The sequence below is a fragment of the Ciconia boyciana genome, chromosome 1, assembly GCF_034638445.1.
Source record: "Ciconia boyciana chromosome 1, ASM3463844v1, whole genome shotgun sequence".
Lineage (NCBI taxonomy): Eukaryota > Metazoa > Chordata > Aves > Ciconiiformes > Ciconiidae > Ciconia > Ciconia boyciana.
In genome coordinates this window covers 62986578-63007708 of record NC_132934.1, presented here as the reverse complement: position 1 = coordinate 63007708, position 21131 = coordinate 62986578, and the positions used below count along the sequence as shown (strand labels likewise).

Here is a 21131-nt window from a genome sequence, read left to right as displayed (position 1 = left end):
GTTCTTGTTTTCAGAAGCATTAATTAAAAATATAGACAATGATGTAATTGGACCCTTTAATAATGACATAACTGAAATATTGCAAAGTTCTCTGAATAGAAGTGAAATTTAAGACATGTATCTGCAATAGTTTACTCTTACAGTTATCTATGTAATTGTAACTATTACATACAGCCATTTTCCAGATCGCATAAAATTGCATGTTCAGCAATTTATAAATAATTCTCAGTTCTAAAATAATGTTATTGAAAAGTGCACAATACTCTTCAAACCAGAAGCAGACAATACACAGTAAAATAAAACTCAAAAATTATTTGAAATAGTAATAAAGATTTACCTTCAAGAAATCACAAAAGCAGCACTTAACTAATTGTGTTGAAAGACTGTTGATTTTTTCCATTGCTTCTTAAAAGTGCAAAGTCTGGAAATGAATTTGTTAGCAGTAATGATGAGAAAAAAGAAATCCAGAGAGATGTGAGATGTTGAGAGCAATGTCACATTTCAATATTGAGGACTTTATTCCATTGCGCAGGCTCTATCTGCTCTGATTTTAGCAGTGACAGTGAGATTTAGCAAACAGAAGAGGGATTTAGAGAAAATCCTCACATTTATCTACATTACACAGACACTGTAGACAGGAAACAGCTGGGGGAGCATTTGCCTTCTCTCTCTCTCCCTCTTCTGGCAAAGTTACCGAGTAAGGACTTTTTTGGGCATGGTGACAAATAACATCATACCTTTGCATTTTAAAACTAGAGCACAGAAGCATATTTTTTTCCCTTTAAAAGAATGTGAATTAGTGACTGAGGGGTTAGCAGACAAAAAAGCTTGTGCTGCCATGAAAAATAAGAAAATGTATTCTGGTTAACTTTCAGATAGCTATGTGTGCATTTGTATTTATGTGTGTGTGTGTCTGCATTTCAAATATATAAAAACTTATATACATAAGGGCATTGCTTGTATATATGCATACCTTTGTATACATATGTACACATTTTATTTATGGATAGAGGGACAGGTATTTTATTTATACAGTATAGAAAGATAGGCAGTCAGTTATCTACTTTTTTCTTAATGCATCTTTACGTTATTAAACTTGGCACGCCTATATGCTGAGTAACAATTAAAACCTCCAACTCTCTGTTCTATTAACCCTAAACCAGCAGCTTGTAATTTGCTAAAAATAACAGAATTGTTGAGCATTACTTGTAAATAGGGCAAATAGCTTTGTGATCTTTTAGCAACCACACAGAAGTCATATAATTTCCTAGAATTTACAGTACTATGAATATAATAACACAAGTAGCCCAGTCTGGGGGGCTTCCATGACATTTATCTTAAATGTGCTGTAGTAATTATAAAGTGATTTTCCCCCCTTTTAGTAGTAATCTTCATAATTACTCTTGATAACACTTTAAATGACACTGGGAAAGAGATAATTCAACTTTGTTAGTTCTGCAATACCTAACTTTTGCCTTTTTATTTTTCCTCAATTATGAGTATATTATAAATAACACCAGCTGGCCAGCAACATGCTCTCACGGGTTATGATGTCATTCAAATCCCTCAACTGTATTAGTGGCTTGCAATGTGCTCCAAGCCAGCTGTTTTTCTATTTATAATGTATGCTTGCATTTCAATACTTAGCTATTGAGAATAAAGTTGTGATGCTGTTTTATGATACAATTTGTACTTGTTACCCTCTGGTTTTGGAAGATGGCATTTAAAAGTAGAGGATTAAACAAGACTGTAGCTCCAGAGACCAAATACAGGTCACAAACAGTGCATAATTTCCATAAAAGCTGTTTCAGAACATTGTATTTTGTCCCTGTTCTCTTCCACTCAAGTGACAGTTATATGCTGAGGTGCTAGCTGTACTTTATTATTGAAAATAAAAATTGAGATCATGTTGGCCCAGGACCATTCTCGGTTTTCAGATCCACCTTGAACTATATGGTGCTTGCCAGGCAGAAAGAACATATTTAGTTATTTGTATCCTCTATGAATGGCTAACACTCTGCTCTGTGCAGTTTTAAATGGTGCATGGTTAGCTAAGCTGATTAATCCTTGGAAGGGATTTCTTCTAATGTAGCATAGTGGCAGAATCATGGGGGGCTTTGAGGTAAGTTTGTTTCGTTCAGGTAATACCAGTATTTCAAGTATTCTAATACACATTTGTACTTCAGGTACTGTATTTTAATAGTCTGGCCTGTTTCATTCTCCCCTCTGCATTTCAGAGGTCATTGAATAATAGCACCATTCTACACATAGCTTGACGTAGCCTGCTGCAACTCAAGGGGCATGTATCACTTATTTCACCACCCAGAAGAATGGGGGAAGACAAATTATCAAAGCTCTGATATTCTTTATTTTCTACTTTTATAGTGCTACAGATGGGTGCACATACTTCTGCCTTTTTCTTCCTAAATAACAGAAGGAATCAACTCATTCATCACTTCCCCACTGCCTGAGCTTCAAACCCTTGTTTCACTCCTCACTGCTTTCTTTCTCCTAGGTTTCACCAGGCCTCTCTTGGTCATGAGAGCAGCACGCAGTAGAAGATACAGCTTTTGGCTTTCAGGGTAGCCAGAGAATTGTGGTATCTCTACACTAATGCTAATCCTGTTTCTTTCCATGGAGCCATTCTGAACTCATATCTTCATTCCTCCTGACCAGCCTAAGTTTCTGATGCACTTCTTTCTTTTAGTTCTTGTTTTAAAGTGGTATTGTGAAAAGGCAGGAAAACAGATTCAAGAGAGGTTTTTGGTACTAATTTTTAGACTTAGTGCAGTGCTTTTCCTCACTAACAAGTAATGCCATTTTTTTTCTAGAAAATGAAACATTCCTCAGGACATATTGATCTGGGGATCACAACTTTCCTAAAATATAGCTTATATTCTGGTGATAATATTCTAGCCAATGCAGCAGTCTGCTAACTAACAGAGATTTGTTCATTTCTCCCTTGTTAAGTATAATAGCTTTTACTTTATAAACCATTTAGAACAAAGTACTGTATGATTACTACTTTATGGTTGAGTGCTTATGCAGTTATATAAATTCCCTTGAATAAAATGCACCTGTAAACTACAGAGTGTCTTGTAGTCATCAAAATACTCACAAAAGATGTCCAGGTCAGAAAAAGTTATTTAATTGGAATATGTATAGCTATTCTACATTAAAAGGCAATAGCATATATATCTGTGTTTGGCTTCTTGCCAAACATAACCTGCATTGATATAATAGCCACAAAGATATGAAATGTGTGAGATGATAGACAATCAGATATTTAGGAATTTATGTGTTCTGATCCTCATCTTTTTTGCACTTTCATACTTCTATGATATCACTAACGTGCTGTAATGCTGTAGAGCTCATGCATCAGTTTTCTGGGGAGAACTCCCATTTTATAGAAGACAGTTAGCAAAACTACAAATAATCAATTACCCTAATTAATATATTATCCCTCCTTAAATCTTTCCTTGGAATGTTGCCACAATGCCTGAAAAAAATCTGAACTATAGTAAGGCAACCGGTATGCCATCCTCTAGCATTCTTCTATATTGGATCACTGTTACCTATATGCAGTTATTTGTTATCTGTAACTGTTGTTTCTTTTCTTACATTAGGATTATAAGCTTTCTGGAACCAAGATAGAACCACTAAAATAGATATAATCTTTTTGAAGGAATAATGTCTCATCAGTCTTCCCTTAGCTTACTGACACTGTTTACTGAATTCAGTTCACTGGGCCAATGGGAACTGTATTTTTTATGTCTTTTTTTTTTTTTTTTGAGGTCCCAATCATTACATTAGACATTAAAGACAGTATTATTTTGCCTAAATCTAGGCATCTAGTGTCATTTTTAGTGCTGCAGGATACCCTGCATACCCCCAGCTTCCACTACAGAGTGATAGTTATTTCCCATAAGTCTCTGTGTCCTATCTGCTGACCTCATATAGATTTCTTGCATACTTTAGGGCATCTCAAATGGCCTTCAGCACCTGCAGGTAACTGAACCCCACCATAAGGCCTCCTTTTGGCATGCTGATCTGGGATTCTTGTAAATGCAGCCTTTGGCCTGAGTATTACCTTTGGCTTCTTCATAAATAGAGATACTCTGTCTTCTGTCATTTACTATTTTTGTGATCCATTTGTGAAGAGGTTTTAAAGTGGATAACACAACAATTTTCATTGAATTTCAGCATGATCTGAGCGTATATTTTCCTTATTCTCCTTTGCTTAGCCTCCAGCTTAAGCTCTTTTGGTTTGGAGCTGTCTCTTTTTATGTGCTTCATAAATCATCTTGCTTACTTTTGGATAAGATAAAATGTTATTTACAATGTTAGTATTACTTCCTGAAACACACAAATGATTGTTTAGCTCTTATAGTCTCTAGCGAATTATTTGTAAAATATTACGTGTTTACTATTGAAGAAGTTTGGCTTTCTTTTCTAGGAAACAACTTTGGAGAAAGGGGTGAAAGGGAGTATTTTATTAATATGGAATGTTACGTTGAAGTTAGTGATAAGTCAAGTATATGGCAGAAAATTCCTTTCATCAAGTTAAAAGTTAGGAAATCAAGAAAGAAATAATTTTACTAATTTATTTGAGCTAATGAACTGTTTAAAAAAAAAAAAACAAACACCTCTTCTCATGGTGGCCTAAGTAGCATTGTCACTACATGAAAAACAAGTAACAAATTTGATGGGGAGGATGAGGGCATGAAATTTGAGCTCTTATTACATTGGCAAGATTGAAGAGACATCAAGGAGAGAGCAGTGCCATGAAAAGCAGTTTCTCACTTGGGCAAAACAGAGAAAGTGCAAGTTTCATTATTAAATTAGCATCAAGTAAATTGAAACCTTTCATATTCGCTGATCAAGAAAAACATGAGTGTTTCAAGATCAGGATGGGTGTGTGAGAACCCCAGTCCAGAATTACGGCTTATAGGTAGTACTGGTAGAAACAATCGGTGTTAATAACAGGTCAGAATTAATCCATGGACTTGTAAACTGAAAGTACTGAGTACTTCACACTGTGTGGAGTAAGAACAATAGCTTTGCTAAGATCACAAGAGGCCAAGGACTTTATTCCTTGCAACTAGGATGCAGAGAAAGTGTGTGGTTAGAATGCTGTGATGAATAAAATGAAGTACTATATAATTTTAATTTATGGTATAAGGTAAAGTAGCTACCGGTTTGAATATCCTTGTATTAGTATGGTTTTTTCCCTAGGTTTTAGAAACAAGTGCTGCTAAAAATAATACAAAGCCAAGTAATGAAATATACATCAACTAATGGATATATTGCTTTCACAATTTAAATACTTATAATTTTTTTAAATTATAATATATTATGGAAATTACTTATTAATTATTATTAAGTGACATGAGATGACATGTAGTTATGACTGGTAAAACAAAAATAGAAAATATGAAAAGTAATATTGAATAAACAAAACTAAAAAACTCAAGCAAAATGTGTTTCAACATTTTTGAAAGCATTTTTTTAGTTTTTTTAATTTCTGTTTTGTGGGAAATTTTGAAATAGTTTGTTCTGATTCAGAATAATCAGAATACCAGAATTTTCCATTAAACTGGAAATTCCCAGTTTCAGCTGTGTGTAGTCTTGCTCTCCCTTTCCCAACGTTAAGCACTGAATAGATCAACTTTGCTCCAAAAAGTTGCTTTCTTTCCTATTCCTAAAAGAAGCAAAAAGTCAGAATTAACAAAGAAAGAAAACTGAGAAATATGACTGCATAAGCTCTATGCTTACATGCACATAAAGGAGGGCAAAACAAGTGAGAATTATGATGGGCTGGGGTTTACATATGTATGTATATCTTCCTGGTAGATGAAGGATGATTTAATGAGTCCCTTAAACGTCTGTATCACAGGAAGAAAAATGCATGGCCTTAGATATTCCTTTCATTTCCTAAACTTTTACCTCCACATTTAGATGAAACGTAGAGACATATTAATTTTTTCCTGAGTCATCTCAACGGTTAATCTGTGATCATAGTTTTTCATAAAATATGGTCTAGCAGATATATTTAATGGTATTTTGCTTTTTCCATAAGTTAGACACATCAATGCTAATGCCTATGTGTGATTTTGTTTTTTGGTTTGCTGTCTCGGAAAGAACTGTAAAAGAAAGCAAACTGAATACTGTAAATTTTATCACAAGCACGTTGCATATTTCCATACAAAGCAAACAGTGTGAGCACATGGCAAAAATGCCTATTTATTTTATCTTGGCTTGAAGAGTTTTTGCATGAGTTACAATAAGGAACACTTTCTGAAGTCTGTACTTATAAACAAACACTATTTGCAGATGCAATAAGATGTCTCTAAACAAAAAGAACATCTGGTTAGTCCATTTTTAATTTCTTTAATTTACAATTAATTTGGCTCCTACTGCATTGCTTAGGGCTCCTTCTTCTGGGTTCATTTCTCTTCACTCCCATGATTTACTACACAGAAGGGGCTTATCTCATAAAATTTATACAGTGTTTTGTGGACTGAAGCCAGTATGTTCTGCACCTTCAAAGACTAAGCCCCCTCATTGACATTTTCATTTGTATTTTCTTCAAATAAAAGTTAGAGATACATTGGTCACCTCTAGTTTGGCCTATTAGTTACAGTGATACTCTGGTTTATTTTGATCAAAACATTAAAAGCTAATGAAAAAAATAACCCAAACCCATAAACAACCTCACCTAATTATAATTTCTAGATTTTGGTCAGCTATGCTTTCATTAAGAAACTACTGAATAATTCATTTAACTACTGAACTACTAAAAAGAACCCACAGAATGACAAAGTTGCCCCAAATAAAAGCTATATTGATTCTGATTCATGAGTGTTTCTCTGTAATAAAGACTTAACCAATGTAATTTAAAGCTCAGACCTCAATCTATACTGTAGCCCTAGGATATAGCAAGCATCTCTTCAACCGTCATCTTAAACGGTATTGTCTGATCAAATGACCAAATCAGATTTCCTTTCCCTTTTTTCATCTTAAAATATGAAGTATGTTGGACTATAGCAGAATGAGGCTCTGCATTTAGCAAAATAGGAGTGAATCTATCTTAACTCATGCATGGATTCTGTGGTTCTGAACAATATCTGCTTAGTAAGCTTGATGTATTTTTCACCCTTTATTTTCATCTGCTTTGTCTTTGATAACGTTATTTTGTCATTGGATATATTTTTAGGTTTTCTGAATGGTGATGGCGGCTTAGGTCATGAGATTAATTTTGAAAATCTGTGGTTTCAGATTTCAGGGCATCCTGTATGTGAATGCATTAAAACAAACAAAAATGCATCTTTGATCTCTAACAGATCTTAAATACAATTGCGTTGAACTTGGCTCTTATTATCATTTCTACCTCTTTATTACTGTATTACCTTGAGCCACTTGAGCCATTTCTCTAATCAATTCCATACTTTCCTGTCTGTGAAACAGGAATAAATGTTCTGAAATGTTTTGTAATGTACTTTGAGACTAATAGAGGGAAAGCAGAGCAAGCCACGTCATGTATTTTTTGGAAAACATCATTGTGGCCAAGAAACACCTCTGTATGTTTATAGGAAGTGACAAGTTACTGTGTTAGCCCTGTGCATATTATGTCTCTGTCATCTTCCAAAAGTGTTAAGCATAGCTGGAAGAGTTCCCAACAGATGCTTCCTTTTACTTATTTTCTTATTTTTTCTTTTACACCATTCACAAGCGTTCTTGTTAAAGACCTTCTTTGCAAAACTGTTTCTGGAATGATTGTTCTTTATACGATACTAATATTAAAGTATCATAAAAGTTTATGCTTCATTACTGTTTAAGAAAGCAATGCTGTTATTTAAACTTACGTAAGTGAGGAGTAATATATCTGAAAACAGTGAAATATAACTGGAAAGGGAATTGCATCCCATGAGGTGACAGAAACCAATGGCTAGCTATGTATTACTTGGGATGTATGGGGAACAATTTAATAAATAATCCCTAGTCTAAATATGTACACGTGGCTGATTATAGAACAGGGTCCTGATTCTACAAGCAGACTCATTAGCATGAAACTTTTTTCCAGTCTGTGAACCTGCCTATGGGTTGAGCCATGCCCCAGTGCAAAAAAAAACCTCCTGGGTTGCTTTTCAGTGGTAATGACCACCTGCAGCACTGACTTGACTTCCTTTGGTGCTAATAGGTAGTTACCATTTAAGATTGGTAAGATCGATTTGAATCTTACTTACCCTTTCCATAATAGTGTAACCTCTTTTCCTTCAGTGTTATGTAGAATATTAGATCCTTTTTTAAACATAAAATAAAAAATCATGAATATGAAAGGTTTTATCATATCAAAAAACACACAAGAATTAAGAAAACATGCTTTATCTTTGTTAAAGAGGGGCAAGTTCTGTGACAAGTATCATGGGTTAGAATTTTAGATGATGAAAAGAAATAAGAATCTTAAGCCAAATTATTTCATTGTTTAGAATTTTAGCTTTTCTCACAAAAGATTAAGAGAAGGAGAACACATTTACTTCATATTCTGTGTTATCTATTTAAACAGGACTTTCCTGTTTCTATGTCTACTTTTAGAGCTATCACATCTTTAGTTTGCTAAATCTTTATTTTTCTTGCATGTTTTTTTGTTACAGAGGATATTTTATTATTTTAATATTTATTTATTATATTATTTTTAAGATTATTATTGCTTCTTTAGAAAAATATTACTGTTTCAAATCTTTATTTTTATGGGCAACAGCATCATCATTATAGTAAAGAACTGAATATTGGTGCAATTTTGAGATGCTTCCAAACATCATCAGTGTTTCAAAACACTCCTTTAAGATTTGAAAAGTGTAGCAGGCTGTGTAGCAGATTTTATCAGTGGAAAAAAAATCTTTGCTTATTGTTTGATTTAAAAGGTTTCTCTTTCTTTAAAAATTTCTATTTCCATTCTCTTGTCTTTTGACAGAAAAGAAAGCATACATACAAGCATAGTATCTATCTATGCTTTGCAATGTTTGTGTGGTTTTTTTATACTTATGTGTCTTCTGGTAGATGATTCAGATTTTTAACAGATTTTTCTTAATGTTTCTATAATCATTAATACTGGATCTATATGCTGCTGGGTCATTCAGAAACACAAGTCTGAGCCAGATCAGCTGTGAACACAAGATCACATTTCAGCTGAATAAGGCAGAGCAGAATTCAGCATTGATGTGGTTTTATGCTGGTTGCAGGAGACATGGTATTTTATTCTTCATAACGTTAGAGGGATGCAGGCAATTGTTATGTGAGCTGGCATAAAGACTGCAGGTACAAAATTAACCTGTCAAAACTTGAGCAAATTTTAACAGGCACAGTGAGTTTTGTTTGAAGCTTCATGTCATGTATGCTTGGAATATTTTTATATAGTATTAGAAGCCCTACAACTGAGTGTACTAATCATTGAACCATGGACTCTAGCAAGATTGGATCATACTGGCTTAAAATCAGTTGCATTTTTTTTATTTTAAGTTATCTTTTGATGTTTTTGTAGAAGTTTACAGTGCTCTGATAGGTGTGTTAGGTCTCTTTCTTTTATTCTAATATTTACTGATAATTTTTATCATTTTCTTCTATTCTTATTCTACAAACATATATGGAAACAAAAGTATGCTAGGTGCTTTTCTGTCTATTTTTTGTTGTGATAGGTATATATTATTCTAGTCATACTGAAATACATGTAAACTTACGGTTCAGTTCTTTCCTGGAACATTTGTCTGTTTTGCCAGTATTTCTTCCATCAGAAGAATCTATAACATTGCTACTATATAAAAATAACATCCCCTCCCCTCTAAATTAAAAAAGGGGATTTTATGGTTGAAAAATCAAGCACATGATATGAAAAAAATAAGATTTACTGTTGCACCTGAACCCTTTCATCAGCCCCCACTGTACATTTAGTTTCTTCCCTGAATGAAGAAGGAATTCTTTGGGGGAAATACTCTGTGGTCATGTAATCACAGGTTAATAGAAGGATGGACTCAAGGCTACATGAGTGCCCACATGTTTGACATTTCCAAGACCCCTTTCCAGTCTTGCAAAACATGCATCTGAATAGCAAACGTCATTTCTTGGGCTTTGAGCACGAGTCTCACTCCTTTTGCTCATACTTTAATCCTCCTACCACAAAAGTGGTATCTCATTAACATTTAGTAAAATTTTTATTGCTTCTTTGTGGCTGCACAGGGCATGTAGTGCTCAAAGATAGAAAAAACAGCCCGTATTGTTGTGTTCAGTGCCATACTTACCAGCGATGTTGGTTTTGGAGGCTGTGTCTACGCTTCACAGGGCAGGCAACCTAGGCACCACCTTTCTCTGGAAATTACAGCAAAGAAAGGTGTGTGCTCAGGTCTTGACTCAAGGCTCAGGATGTGAACAGGATGTGCACCTTGACTGGGGAACTTGTAAGTGCTTCTCAGTTTCGCTGTCCATATGTAGTCACAGGAACCTCTTGACTAAATATTGCATGGGAAACAGCCTCCTATAATTTGAATGTGGCTCAGTCTTCCTGGAGGCAACCATTACATGACCTTGTATGTAAAAAGATCTGACATGATCCAGATGCATTGTGTACTAACTACTTCTACTTGCTAACTGCCACTGGGTTTTCATGGCTGTCAGGTGACTTGAGAAGTCTAGAGCAATCTTCATTTCAAACACATGAAATCCTTTTGTAGCTCAGCAGGCACATGGCCTTTGGCTATCACACTACTATATATGACAAACTAAGCAAGGTGTTCTCATGATTTAGTTGGGAAGCTCTGTCAAGAAGGTCTGTCTGCTAAAAGAAATGGCTTAGCTGATACTGTTATTCTCCATAACGGTGTGAAGGCGTACACTGATGCGAAAAGAGAAGGTTTTAGCAGATGTTAATGATAGGTCCTAGGTCCCTGATTTTATCCTTGCAGTTACAGATGGTTATGTTTTTCTTTCCTTCCTGCCTTGCACTGATATACCATGCTGTACATAGTGGAAAAAAAAAGCTGTTATGTTCCTCTGGGGCTCTATACAGGGAGACATTTTTAATGTTCTTATAGGCCCTTCAAGATACATACTGATTGTGAATATTTATTAATTTATTTCAAAACTAATGAAGCCTGTATTTGATTTTGATCATGTGTGATTCTTTTTTAAAGGCAGTGTTTGAATAACAGGTGAGACAGAATGGTTTGATATAAAGAAAAAAAAATGATGCTTTTGTCTCTTCCATCCAAACTGATCGGTGGCTTACTTACTACCTACAGAACTGTAAACGTTTACATTTATGCTTAAATACTGTTCAGTGTGATATCGATAGTGAAATCTATCCTCGAAATAACTGCTGGAACTGGTAAGTAACCCTAATACTAATGCAAATGTTCTCAAAATCGGGTTTTACAATACAGTATTTTAAATATGCATTATGTGAACACTTCTGGTTTGAGTTGATTCATGTGTTATAAGAACCAGCTGAAGTTCATGATGTAACCATGTTAACACTTTTTAATAGCTTTTTGAGAACACAACACAATTGTGTTAATGATAATCAGTTAAAGACTCTATTTGTTCCAGATGTTACTTTTCTAGGCAAAAAAAAAAAGATTAAAAAAAGAATAATTTCTTCTATGTCCCTGTTTAATATCAATTACTCAGAAAAGTCCTAATGTAAACCTAATCTCTTTCTTTAGATAACATACTAGCAAGCCATAGCTTGAATTGGATATGTGAATACAATTGTGAAAGAAGCAGAGATGCCTAGAAAAGCATTTTCTTTTTCTGGCATGGGCCTTTAGTTCCCAGTGGCCTAAAGTCCCACACCACAAAATCACTATAATTGGCATGGCTGGCAACTTCTTCTCTCATTGTCAAACAGATCCTTTACAGTAAATTTGTAGGAACTTTGAAATTGAGCTAATACCAAAAGTATCAAAAGGAAAAAAGAAAGCAAACCACACGCAGATCCAAGCATACCATTAAATGACTGACTTTTGATAAACCGTAAGATTAAGTGACCTATATTAACAAAAAAAAGCATTTATTTATTAGTTGCTTATATTTCAAAGGTTCCTCCAAGAGAAACTTGACATTCAAAGCCTCATCGGCAACATGGGTACATTTTACTAGACTTATGTTAGATAGACATGTCCAGGCTTGTTCATAACATTAAATAAACATTGATCTTAAAGGTTATAACTTCAGGAAAGAAAGGAATCAGGATCTCGGGAGATGGTAAAACATTATGCATATATCTCTATGTTGCAGTAGTAGCTGGAAAATATCTTAAGTCATTATAATAGGCTGTAAGAAATACCTTTTTCTAGGACTTTTCCTCCCTGCATAAATTAGGAGAAGGTATGATGGCCCAGAAACTCTCCTGCAGTAGGAAAAACTCAAGAAAGGAAGGAAGTTATTTATGGGTCCTAGATTCCTACAGTTACATAGCTCTTCTACATCGCTCCAGAAGATCTCCCCAATAAGGATATCTCAGGCAGAGGACATGTACAAGACCACAATGAATATCCCATGATTTTCAACCACACCATTCATGTTCACAGGATGTCCTTGGGATACAGTCTCTTGTAGCACCTCTTGTAAGGATACTTGCTCTCTTCTTTGCTCTATACTGCAAAAACTCTGTCGCCCATTATGCTGCTTTTCATAAAGGAGCCTTCTCACTGTTCCCCTTCAACATTGCCCTTGATCTTTCTGTGACTGCATGTTCAGATTAGTCATGACTAACAAGATTGGAGAGGAGTGAGGAAGGAAGCAGGAGGCTCCAAGGAAGGAGGTGAACCTACTGCCCAGAAGTAAAGCAACATTCTTCTGCCCTCTGCACATATGGTCACTGTATCTTGAGGACTGTGTCCTTTTGTACAGTGTTTGTTCTAGTCAAGTCCCAGTTTCTCTTTGCTGCACCAAGAACATAAGAGTTCTGGCCAACTGTGTCTTGGTCATTCTGGGCATGCATTGTGGGCATCCTTGGTACTATCATACGATGAAACTACAAGGAATTTAGCTACATGGAACAGCTGCCACAAATCTGCTGAGTTTTCCTCTGGTTCACTCAAAGCACAAAGGCATTACCTGTGAAGCAGGTGGACTGGCAGTGTGGAGAGTGCTATAAGGATCACTCAGGACTATAGAGTCCTTCAAAATGCCTGTAGGGAGAGCATGGACTGTCACTGTTTATTCCAACGCAGTGAAGACCTTGACCTTGATAGATACTGCCCTTGCAAGGCAAGGGAAATATACCATCTGTATCAACATATATTGGGCATTAGGCCAAAATAATAGAGTCTTTTTGTAAACAGCAAAACCAGTTTTTTTGGTTAAGTGTAAAAGTCACTTCTGTTTTCCAATTTAAGCAGATTTTATTAGCCTTACATGGAGAAAAGAGAGTCTTAAAAAGCAGTGAAACCTGAAAGACAGACCTTTTTTTCTCTGTTGTTAAATACAAAAACTCCCCCACCCAAAAGGCAGAAAATGTTTTCTGCCAATACAGTCAGAATATACATAAAAAGGCTACCTATGTTAATCACAGTCATATTAAGCATTGACTTTTTACAGAAGCACTGTGACATGTTCATGCCCTTGATGGGCTGCCTTACTTGGATGTTTTCATAGTGTTAATGAATTTCTGCAGTTTGATCAGGGAAAAACAGAAAATGTAGATACAAGTCATGTAGTGACAAGTTTTTTTCAAAGTATTTAAGAAAAAAAGCATCCCCTAACAGCCACATGTGTTTGTGGAAGAACAATGGGCAAAGAGTGAGTGTCACTAGCCTTCTCTGTCATACAGACTGTTGAATTCTCCACTGAGTATTCATTAAAAAATATCTATTATCACAGTTCCTGTATATGACTGCAAATAGGACATCCTGCCTTACAAAAAACAAAATCAAGAGTCAAGAAGAGCCCCTTCTCCATGTCTGTCAATAATCCTTTGGGAAAGCTGTACCTAGCAGTCACTTTACTGCCCAGTGTTGAGGATATTCTGGATGCCCCCTCTGTAGTCTTGTCTTGGTTGTATGGGTAAAATCACTTGCCTGGACTCCCCGGTGCTGTATATGTATAGAACTGCAGTAAACAGATAGGTAAACTGAGATAGAGTAGTGCCGCTCTGTGTTTAATCCTGTTAACAGTGGCCAGTTCAGTCTGCACTGACTGTTTACTTTTGCTGAATGGTGATCCTGCCTACTAACGCTGTCCTTGTGCCTTAGAGGGAAGGGGACTGTGGCCATATAGATAGGAGAGATGTTCCACTGCCTTTATCTGCATCCTCACGACTGTAGACCTGGGCATCTGCCTCATTACATTTCCCCTCCCAGGGAATGATGTAGTCCACTTCCTCTCGCTTGTCCCTTAGGTCATGATCACACCCTTCTCCCAGTTATGAACATCTTGTCTCCAAAGGAAAAAATGCCTGCCTTATGAGTTTGGTCTGTTTAGCAGGGTTTTGGAAGGGACATATCCTGTATAGAGGTACAGGGGTTAAGCAGTCTGATATGAGATTGGGGCAGGATGGGCTATGCTGCGTTAGGCATGATGTTTTGGAATACCAGGGTGGGCTGGCAGGAGTGCAGATCATCTAAGCTGTGTAAAGAATTCCGAGCATGCTGGAGGAGAGCTCTCTTAAGGTTTATTTCTTGACATTAAAACTGCAATGCTCTCAGTTTCACATAAAGGAGATTCAAAGTGCTAGACAATGTGGGCAGTCGGAGAATCTGGTCTTGAGTCTGCTGCTGAAACTGTAACAAGGCAAACTGTAACTGCAACACAGCAGTTCACTCGACTCGTTCTGGCCATAGCCCTGGCATGGCTGTTTTAACATGTGCCAAGCTGATTATAGTCTGCAGGAGACTATGTGCCAACTGAGAATTGCTGGAAGGCAGGCCAACATCAAAACAGTTAGAGGGTAAACTGCTTGTTGACTTTGTGAGTGACTTCTGGGAAGAGGGGCAGCCTCTGGCAGCCTCTGAAATTGCTGAGAATGGAAGGAAGTAGTGTCCTCTCAGAAATGCAGTTTGGGGTGGTTATGAGAAAAAATAACCCTTGTGCCTCTTTGAGACAAGAGTTGTGGGAAAGATAGAGTGAGTTCATGGACTTAGTGTGGGGGAAGGGAGTGAAGAAACTTGCTGGTTTTGTTAGGAAATTGGTTAGTTTTTCCTTGCTCACTCCAGTTCAATCCAGAGGATTGGGGCCCTATATGAGCCAATGAAGTCAGGATGGTTTGGAATACATTGTCCTTATTGGCCACAAAAGCCAAAAAGGGAAGGTATTTCAGTCCACCCTTTTAATAAAAATAGGCACATATCATGCAGATACCCCTGGACTTTATTCTTTCTGCTGGTAATAGGTTGACCAACACCCCTCAGTTGATCATTGCCAGTCTTCTTAATAGGGACTGAAATTCATAAGCCATAGCTGTATTTCTTGGCTTTCCTCTGTGCTTAAAAGCATTACAGATGGAGCAGGAGTTGATAGGTAAACTTGTGGCACTTAAATCCAGGCATTTATTAATGATCAAATGCATTTAGTTCATTAAATCAATCTCTCTCATAGGATTTTTTCTTCTGCCCTCAATTCCCTGTATCACTACAACCAAAAGGAGTTGTAATGTCTGCATATTTTTAAAATAAACAGAAAAATCCTTGATGGTGCTGGACTAGATGTTCCTGATAACATGTTGCCAACAGAAAAGTTCTCATCCTTCAAGAAAGTTTTTCAAGTGGTCATGACACTCTCAATCACGTAAGCCTCTCCAGAACAGACATTCGGTGCCCTCAAATGACTCTTCAGACTTGGCTCAGAAACAGGCTGACACAAAAGGGGCTAATTAACACACACATTTTCATGTGGAGGAATCTGGTTTCCAAACAGATTTTTACCAGCAATATAGCTGACAAGCTGAATCTGCTAGGGCTGTTTCTTCCGTCCAATTTGAATGAAAATGGAAACAAGGGATAGGAGAAAGAGACATTTCATTCCAGTGATGATACAGACGTGATGAATTCCTTTGAGCCCAACTTCTGTCATGTTATATTTCTTCTTAAATGAAGCAAGGCACAAAATAGCAGGGGAAACAAATTAAAATATAGATAGATGTTACATGTGCCATGTACATATCCACAGGAAATGTGGGTATGTACATTTCTGGATTATGTACGTATTTATGGAGAAGAGGCAGAAAGGGGGTAGAAAGGTGGTCCTACATTATATCACTGGCCTAGAATCATGAAGACAACACTCAATTTTTCACTTCTGCTATAGACTTCATATCCTGTAATTCCCTTATAAGGATTGCAGTAGTATAGCCCTATTCTGCAGAGAGGTTTTAAGGCTGCATGTGCATCTGTCCAGACAATTGTGACAGAACAGTGAGACAAAAGCAGTGAATTTGGTAGAACCCAGAAATCAAACACCACCACCTCTACTCCCTCACACTCCGCCAACACCAGTTAGAAGACGTCCTTAATGTGCAGGGCCTTGGGTTCTCCTACTTACTTTCATATGCTCCCTGTTCTACTTGGATTGATTCTGAACCAATTATTATTTCACTGTCATCATTATGGGAAATTATATATGCCTCTCTCCCCACCATAGCAATAACTACCAAGTGTTAATAGCTAATTGCTCCAGACTAATCCACTGCATGTACCCTTTTGTCTGGCAGGGTATTGCTGTGGCTGCTAGTAAAGGGCTCTGAAGATAAGAACAGATTTTCACATGTTTTAGTGTATCACAAGGAGTCCATTGTAACATTGTGCCCTTTGGATTAACATTAAAGAAACGATTTTTTGTCAGTTTATCAAAGGAAAATTAAAGTTCCTTAGACATCAGTTACATTGCATCTGAGCCTTTAATCATACTGACAAGAAAAGATAGAGAATTTGAGCTAAAGAATGTGTTCATGGCCTTAATGTTGGCTGGCTGGTATTTAACTCTGTGTAAGCTACTGATTTTTACAGGGAAGAGTTTTATCTCACTAAAGATATATACTTCTGTATCATTTCAGTTTAAAATATTCTACCCCATATACCTCTATACATTTACCCCATATGGTAGACTGGATTTTTTTCATTCCAAAGACTATTAGATAAATTTCTAGAAATGGTTCATTCAGAAACCAGATTGTTCTGCATCCAGCAACACAAGGAACTCAAACAGAAGTTTAGGGAAAAAAAAGTCCTGATTCTCAATGACACTGCCTGGGCAGTACTTATTCCACATGAAACTCTATTTGCAGTATTACCAAATATTAATGTACTGAAAACTGTTATAAATGGGTACTGGGCCAAGTCCCAGAAAAACCTTTAGGAAATGTTTAATGAAAAAAAGTGCTGAACTTGAAGCTTCTCTTTCCTAAAGTAAGAGAATGCTAAGTGAATATCATATGCAAACAGAAGGTGATCTGGTTAGTAAATGAATTACTGTAGAGTTATTTGGGATTACAGACTTTTACACATCTGATCAACAGAAAAATGAACAAACAAGTTAAAGTTCTAGAAAGAAAGCCTCCTGGACAAACAGCTGGGGGTAATTATAAGACCATGACCATGCCATCAACAGTGTAGGTGTTACTTTCAGTTTGGAGCCAAAGGGAAAATAAGGCAGTTAAAAACATGCTCTGGGGAGAAGGAGTAGGAAAGAGCTGTAGATATAATAACATAAAGGGCCACCTTAAAAAAAAGTAGTAGGAGTAAGTAGAGAGCATACAAGGAATAGAAAATGTACACATTCAAAAGAAAAGCACATTTTTAGAAGCAGAAAAGTGTAGAAATAGCTTGAGAGTTATGCAAAGTCAAGCTGAATCAGATGTTACCAAAAACCCCCATAAATAATGCTTATTTAATTTTCTCTTCTACACTTCCTATAGTGGGCTTATGGCACCTTTTTTCTCTCTTGCTATATAATTTTCTGTTTTCTCCTTCTAAGTATTTTGCAGTGCAGCAAGTATTTTGTAGTTCTCCTGTGTTATGTTCTCTCCTTCACTTTTATTAGTGTGTACTTCCATGGGTTTTCTGCCTCCTTTAGCATAAATTCTCCTTTTCACTGCTATTTACTAACTGCAACCAGGTTGAGCATTTGGGATACTGAACTTCAGATGGAAGGTGGTATACAATAGATTTTTCTTGGAAAAGCTTTGTTTCTAATTAAACAATATTTTTTGGTATGAGAGATGTCCATTCACTGAATGCCATGGGTGATAACTTGTGCCAGCAAAAGTACTTGGTTAATATTAAGACTCTGAAGCCCAAAGCCTAATGGGAGACAGATTTGTGTGGTATGACCAGGGAAGAAGTGATAGCTGAAATCTTGTGAGATAAAGGGGAAATACTGAGATGTGGGATCAGTGGTGTAATTAGCCTAGGAGGAATGACAGCAAGGACTGTAGTTTTATGTTGCTTTAAAACAGCAGAGTGTGTCTTCAATGTCTTGCTGAAGTATTAATCTAAACTAACATGAAAGAAAAATACCCAGCAAACAAATTAACAATAGTGCTTCATGTAACAGCATAGGTATTCACTGGAAGACTAACGTCTACATTTTGGACAAATACAGTCATCCATTTTACATTTCTCAGGGTCTTTACTCAACAGAATACTGTTATAGTCAGTATAATTAAATAGCTGAGAGGACTGGCATTGATCCTCTTTAAGTTTCCATTCATATATTAGTTTTCATTTCTGCAGTGATGTAAGAAGCAGAAAGAGATTTATCAGTTTTGCTGATTCAGAAAGAGTAATTTTTCTGTATGAACGCTTAAAAATGTAAGCAAGACTGACCAGTTCCAGGCCCTGGAGGAACTATGAGATGAAATTCAGTCTCTCATTCAGATCCAAAGAAAATAATGATGAGAGAAGGTCAATATGCATCTGTACAAGAAAATGGGTAATGAGAATGAAAGAGTTGAGAATGAATGAGACTAAAAAGTCTCATCTGAAACACCTGGTGCAAGCAGACATGTAGCTCCCTAGTTTTGTTACAGCTTGACTAAAGTACAGCCAAATTTTTATTGATTTTGAATGTACAGACTTTCTGATATGTTCTCTACTGTCAAACTAGTTCAATTTTTTTCCTCTTTCATAAATTGGTTGCCTGTTCAGACTGTGCAACACACTTTTTACCTTTGGAACTACTGGTTAATGCTCTGGAATTCTGATTTATGATCTGAACGACACTAGGAGGCATCAGGTATAGGTTTGAGCATTTTTCAGCGTAAGTTCTTGTGGAAAGCACCACACAAACACTACAAAAGCTTTTGACAATAAATCTTGAAGGTTGTTGAAAGAAAATGTTGAGCCACAGGGAACAAAAAAAAAAAAAAAAAAAGAAGAATGTGTAACTTTAACTTGTGTTGGTGTGAACTGAGCATGTATTCCTCTGTTTGGGAGGTGTCAAGTTAAGCATGCTATCTAACGACAGCCCTTTATAGTGGCTGAGGTCTAAACTTGACCCAAGTGCATGTTTAGCCAGATGTCATTTGCGATTACAAGAATTTGGACTGACTTTCAGCTAAACCACAAACCTAGATGAATGAATGTTGTTCCAGATGCATTATCTCATAATCCTAAAGAAAATAAGATCTCAGATGAAAGTACTATAGAACTTTTCTTTGTATGAGCTTTGAAAGCTAAGGCTAATCCTGAGATCATTGAAAAGGTTTAACCTACCACTGTGTGAAATTTTAGCCAAACAGAACTTAAGAGCTTTAATATTTTAGAATCCCCCCAAATCAGTAAAGGAATATTCAAAGTTAATTGAATTGGTTCATTGGTCTTGAAATGTATAACAATTTCTCACTTTAAAACACTTTAATATATTATTATGTGTTTTTTAGCTTACATTGTGCTAGTGACATCTTGACATTATATGGAATATTCTTCATTGTGGGGAACTCTTTACACATAGTGTTATCCAGAAAGATCACAGAGATACTATAGTTCAATAATACCTTGACATAAAGACTTATATTGAATATCTGGAGAAAAAGGAACTGGGAGAAAGAGAGTGAATGTTTCAGGTGCTGTATTTTATCTCCAGTCAATAAATACCCACTGTATATCTCTAGATGAGTATATATATATATTGCATGAGTATTGGCACTCTCAATCTTACTCTTCTGTGCTACAGAAGGCAATCCAGGCTACTAGTTTAGTTACTAACTTTTAGCTAATTAGAGATCTTGGGTGACACCTCCTCCCCCACAAAACATTCCAGAAGACACAAAAATAAGCAGGGCTTTAAAACAGCAGTGAAAGCCCTATATCTTCTGCACAGCTGAAGATCCAATATTGTTAGTGTTACTCTATCACCCTCGATTTCAGATCAGGTTATGGTGTGTTAACATGCTGTTGTCTGTCAGCTGAACTGTGGCAAATGTAAGTGGGACTTCTTAGCCTGTAGCATGAGCAAAAATGAGTCTCGGTTTAAGTTGTTTTCTTTGTGGACTGAGCTAAGTCACAGTACATTCCCTTTGTTTCTGGCTAAGAGTGAACTGGCAAACAAAGATCATGTTTTGTATGATAATTTGTCAAGCAACTTAATGGTGTGTCTGAGTCCTTATTGAGAGATATCCTAAATATTATAAAAAACTTTATGCCTGGTAGAACTTACAAAGCAAGCTGATTTATATGCAGATACAATAATTAACAAAACCAGGCCCATGTTCTTAATGGTGGGACATTTTATTGGATTACTGGCATCACAGAATTTAAACAGGAAAAATAATATATATCTCCCTAAAAGACTATGAGTATCATTGTTGGTTTCCTTGGTGTAACCAGAGTGATCAATGGTTTTTGAACTCCAATTGTGGAAGCAGCCAGAAAATGAACAGATACAGAAGTATGGGAAACAGTGACATGGGATAAATATGCAGGAACTGGAAATCAGTTATGCTGAAGATATTACTGTTAATACCTTAGAAAAATATTTGGCTCTGTTCTCGGTACATATATCTTTGAGATGTCTGTATTAGCCTAATGATGAAGGATTAGCAAGCCTCTTCTAGGTAGCTAATTCATACAGGTTTGTGTCAAAAAAGAATGATATTCTTTTGGTTTGGGAATTTGACACCTTGTTATAGATAATTTAGAGTGTAT

General features: G+C 36.2%; 1 protein-coding gene across 1 annotated transcript in view; it reads right to left on the bottom strand.

Annotated features, from left to right (window-relative positions):
• Nucleotides 1-529, bottom strand: part of IGF1 (insulin like growth factor 1) — a 58463-nt gene extending 57934 nt beyond the window's left edge. The window contains exon 1 of the mRNA XM_072849491.1: nt 338-529. Coding sequence (XP_072705592.1) covers nt 338-400 — 63 coding nt within the window. The 5' untranslated portion in view covers nt 401-529. The remainder of the gene's footprint in view (nt 1-337) is intronic.
• Between the last annotated feature and the right edge of the window lie 20602 nt (nt 530-21131).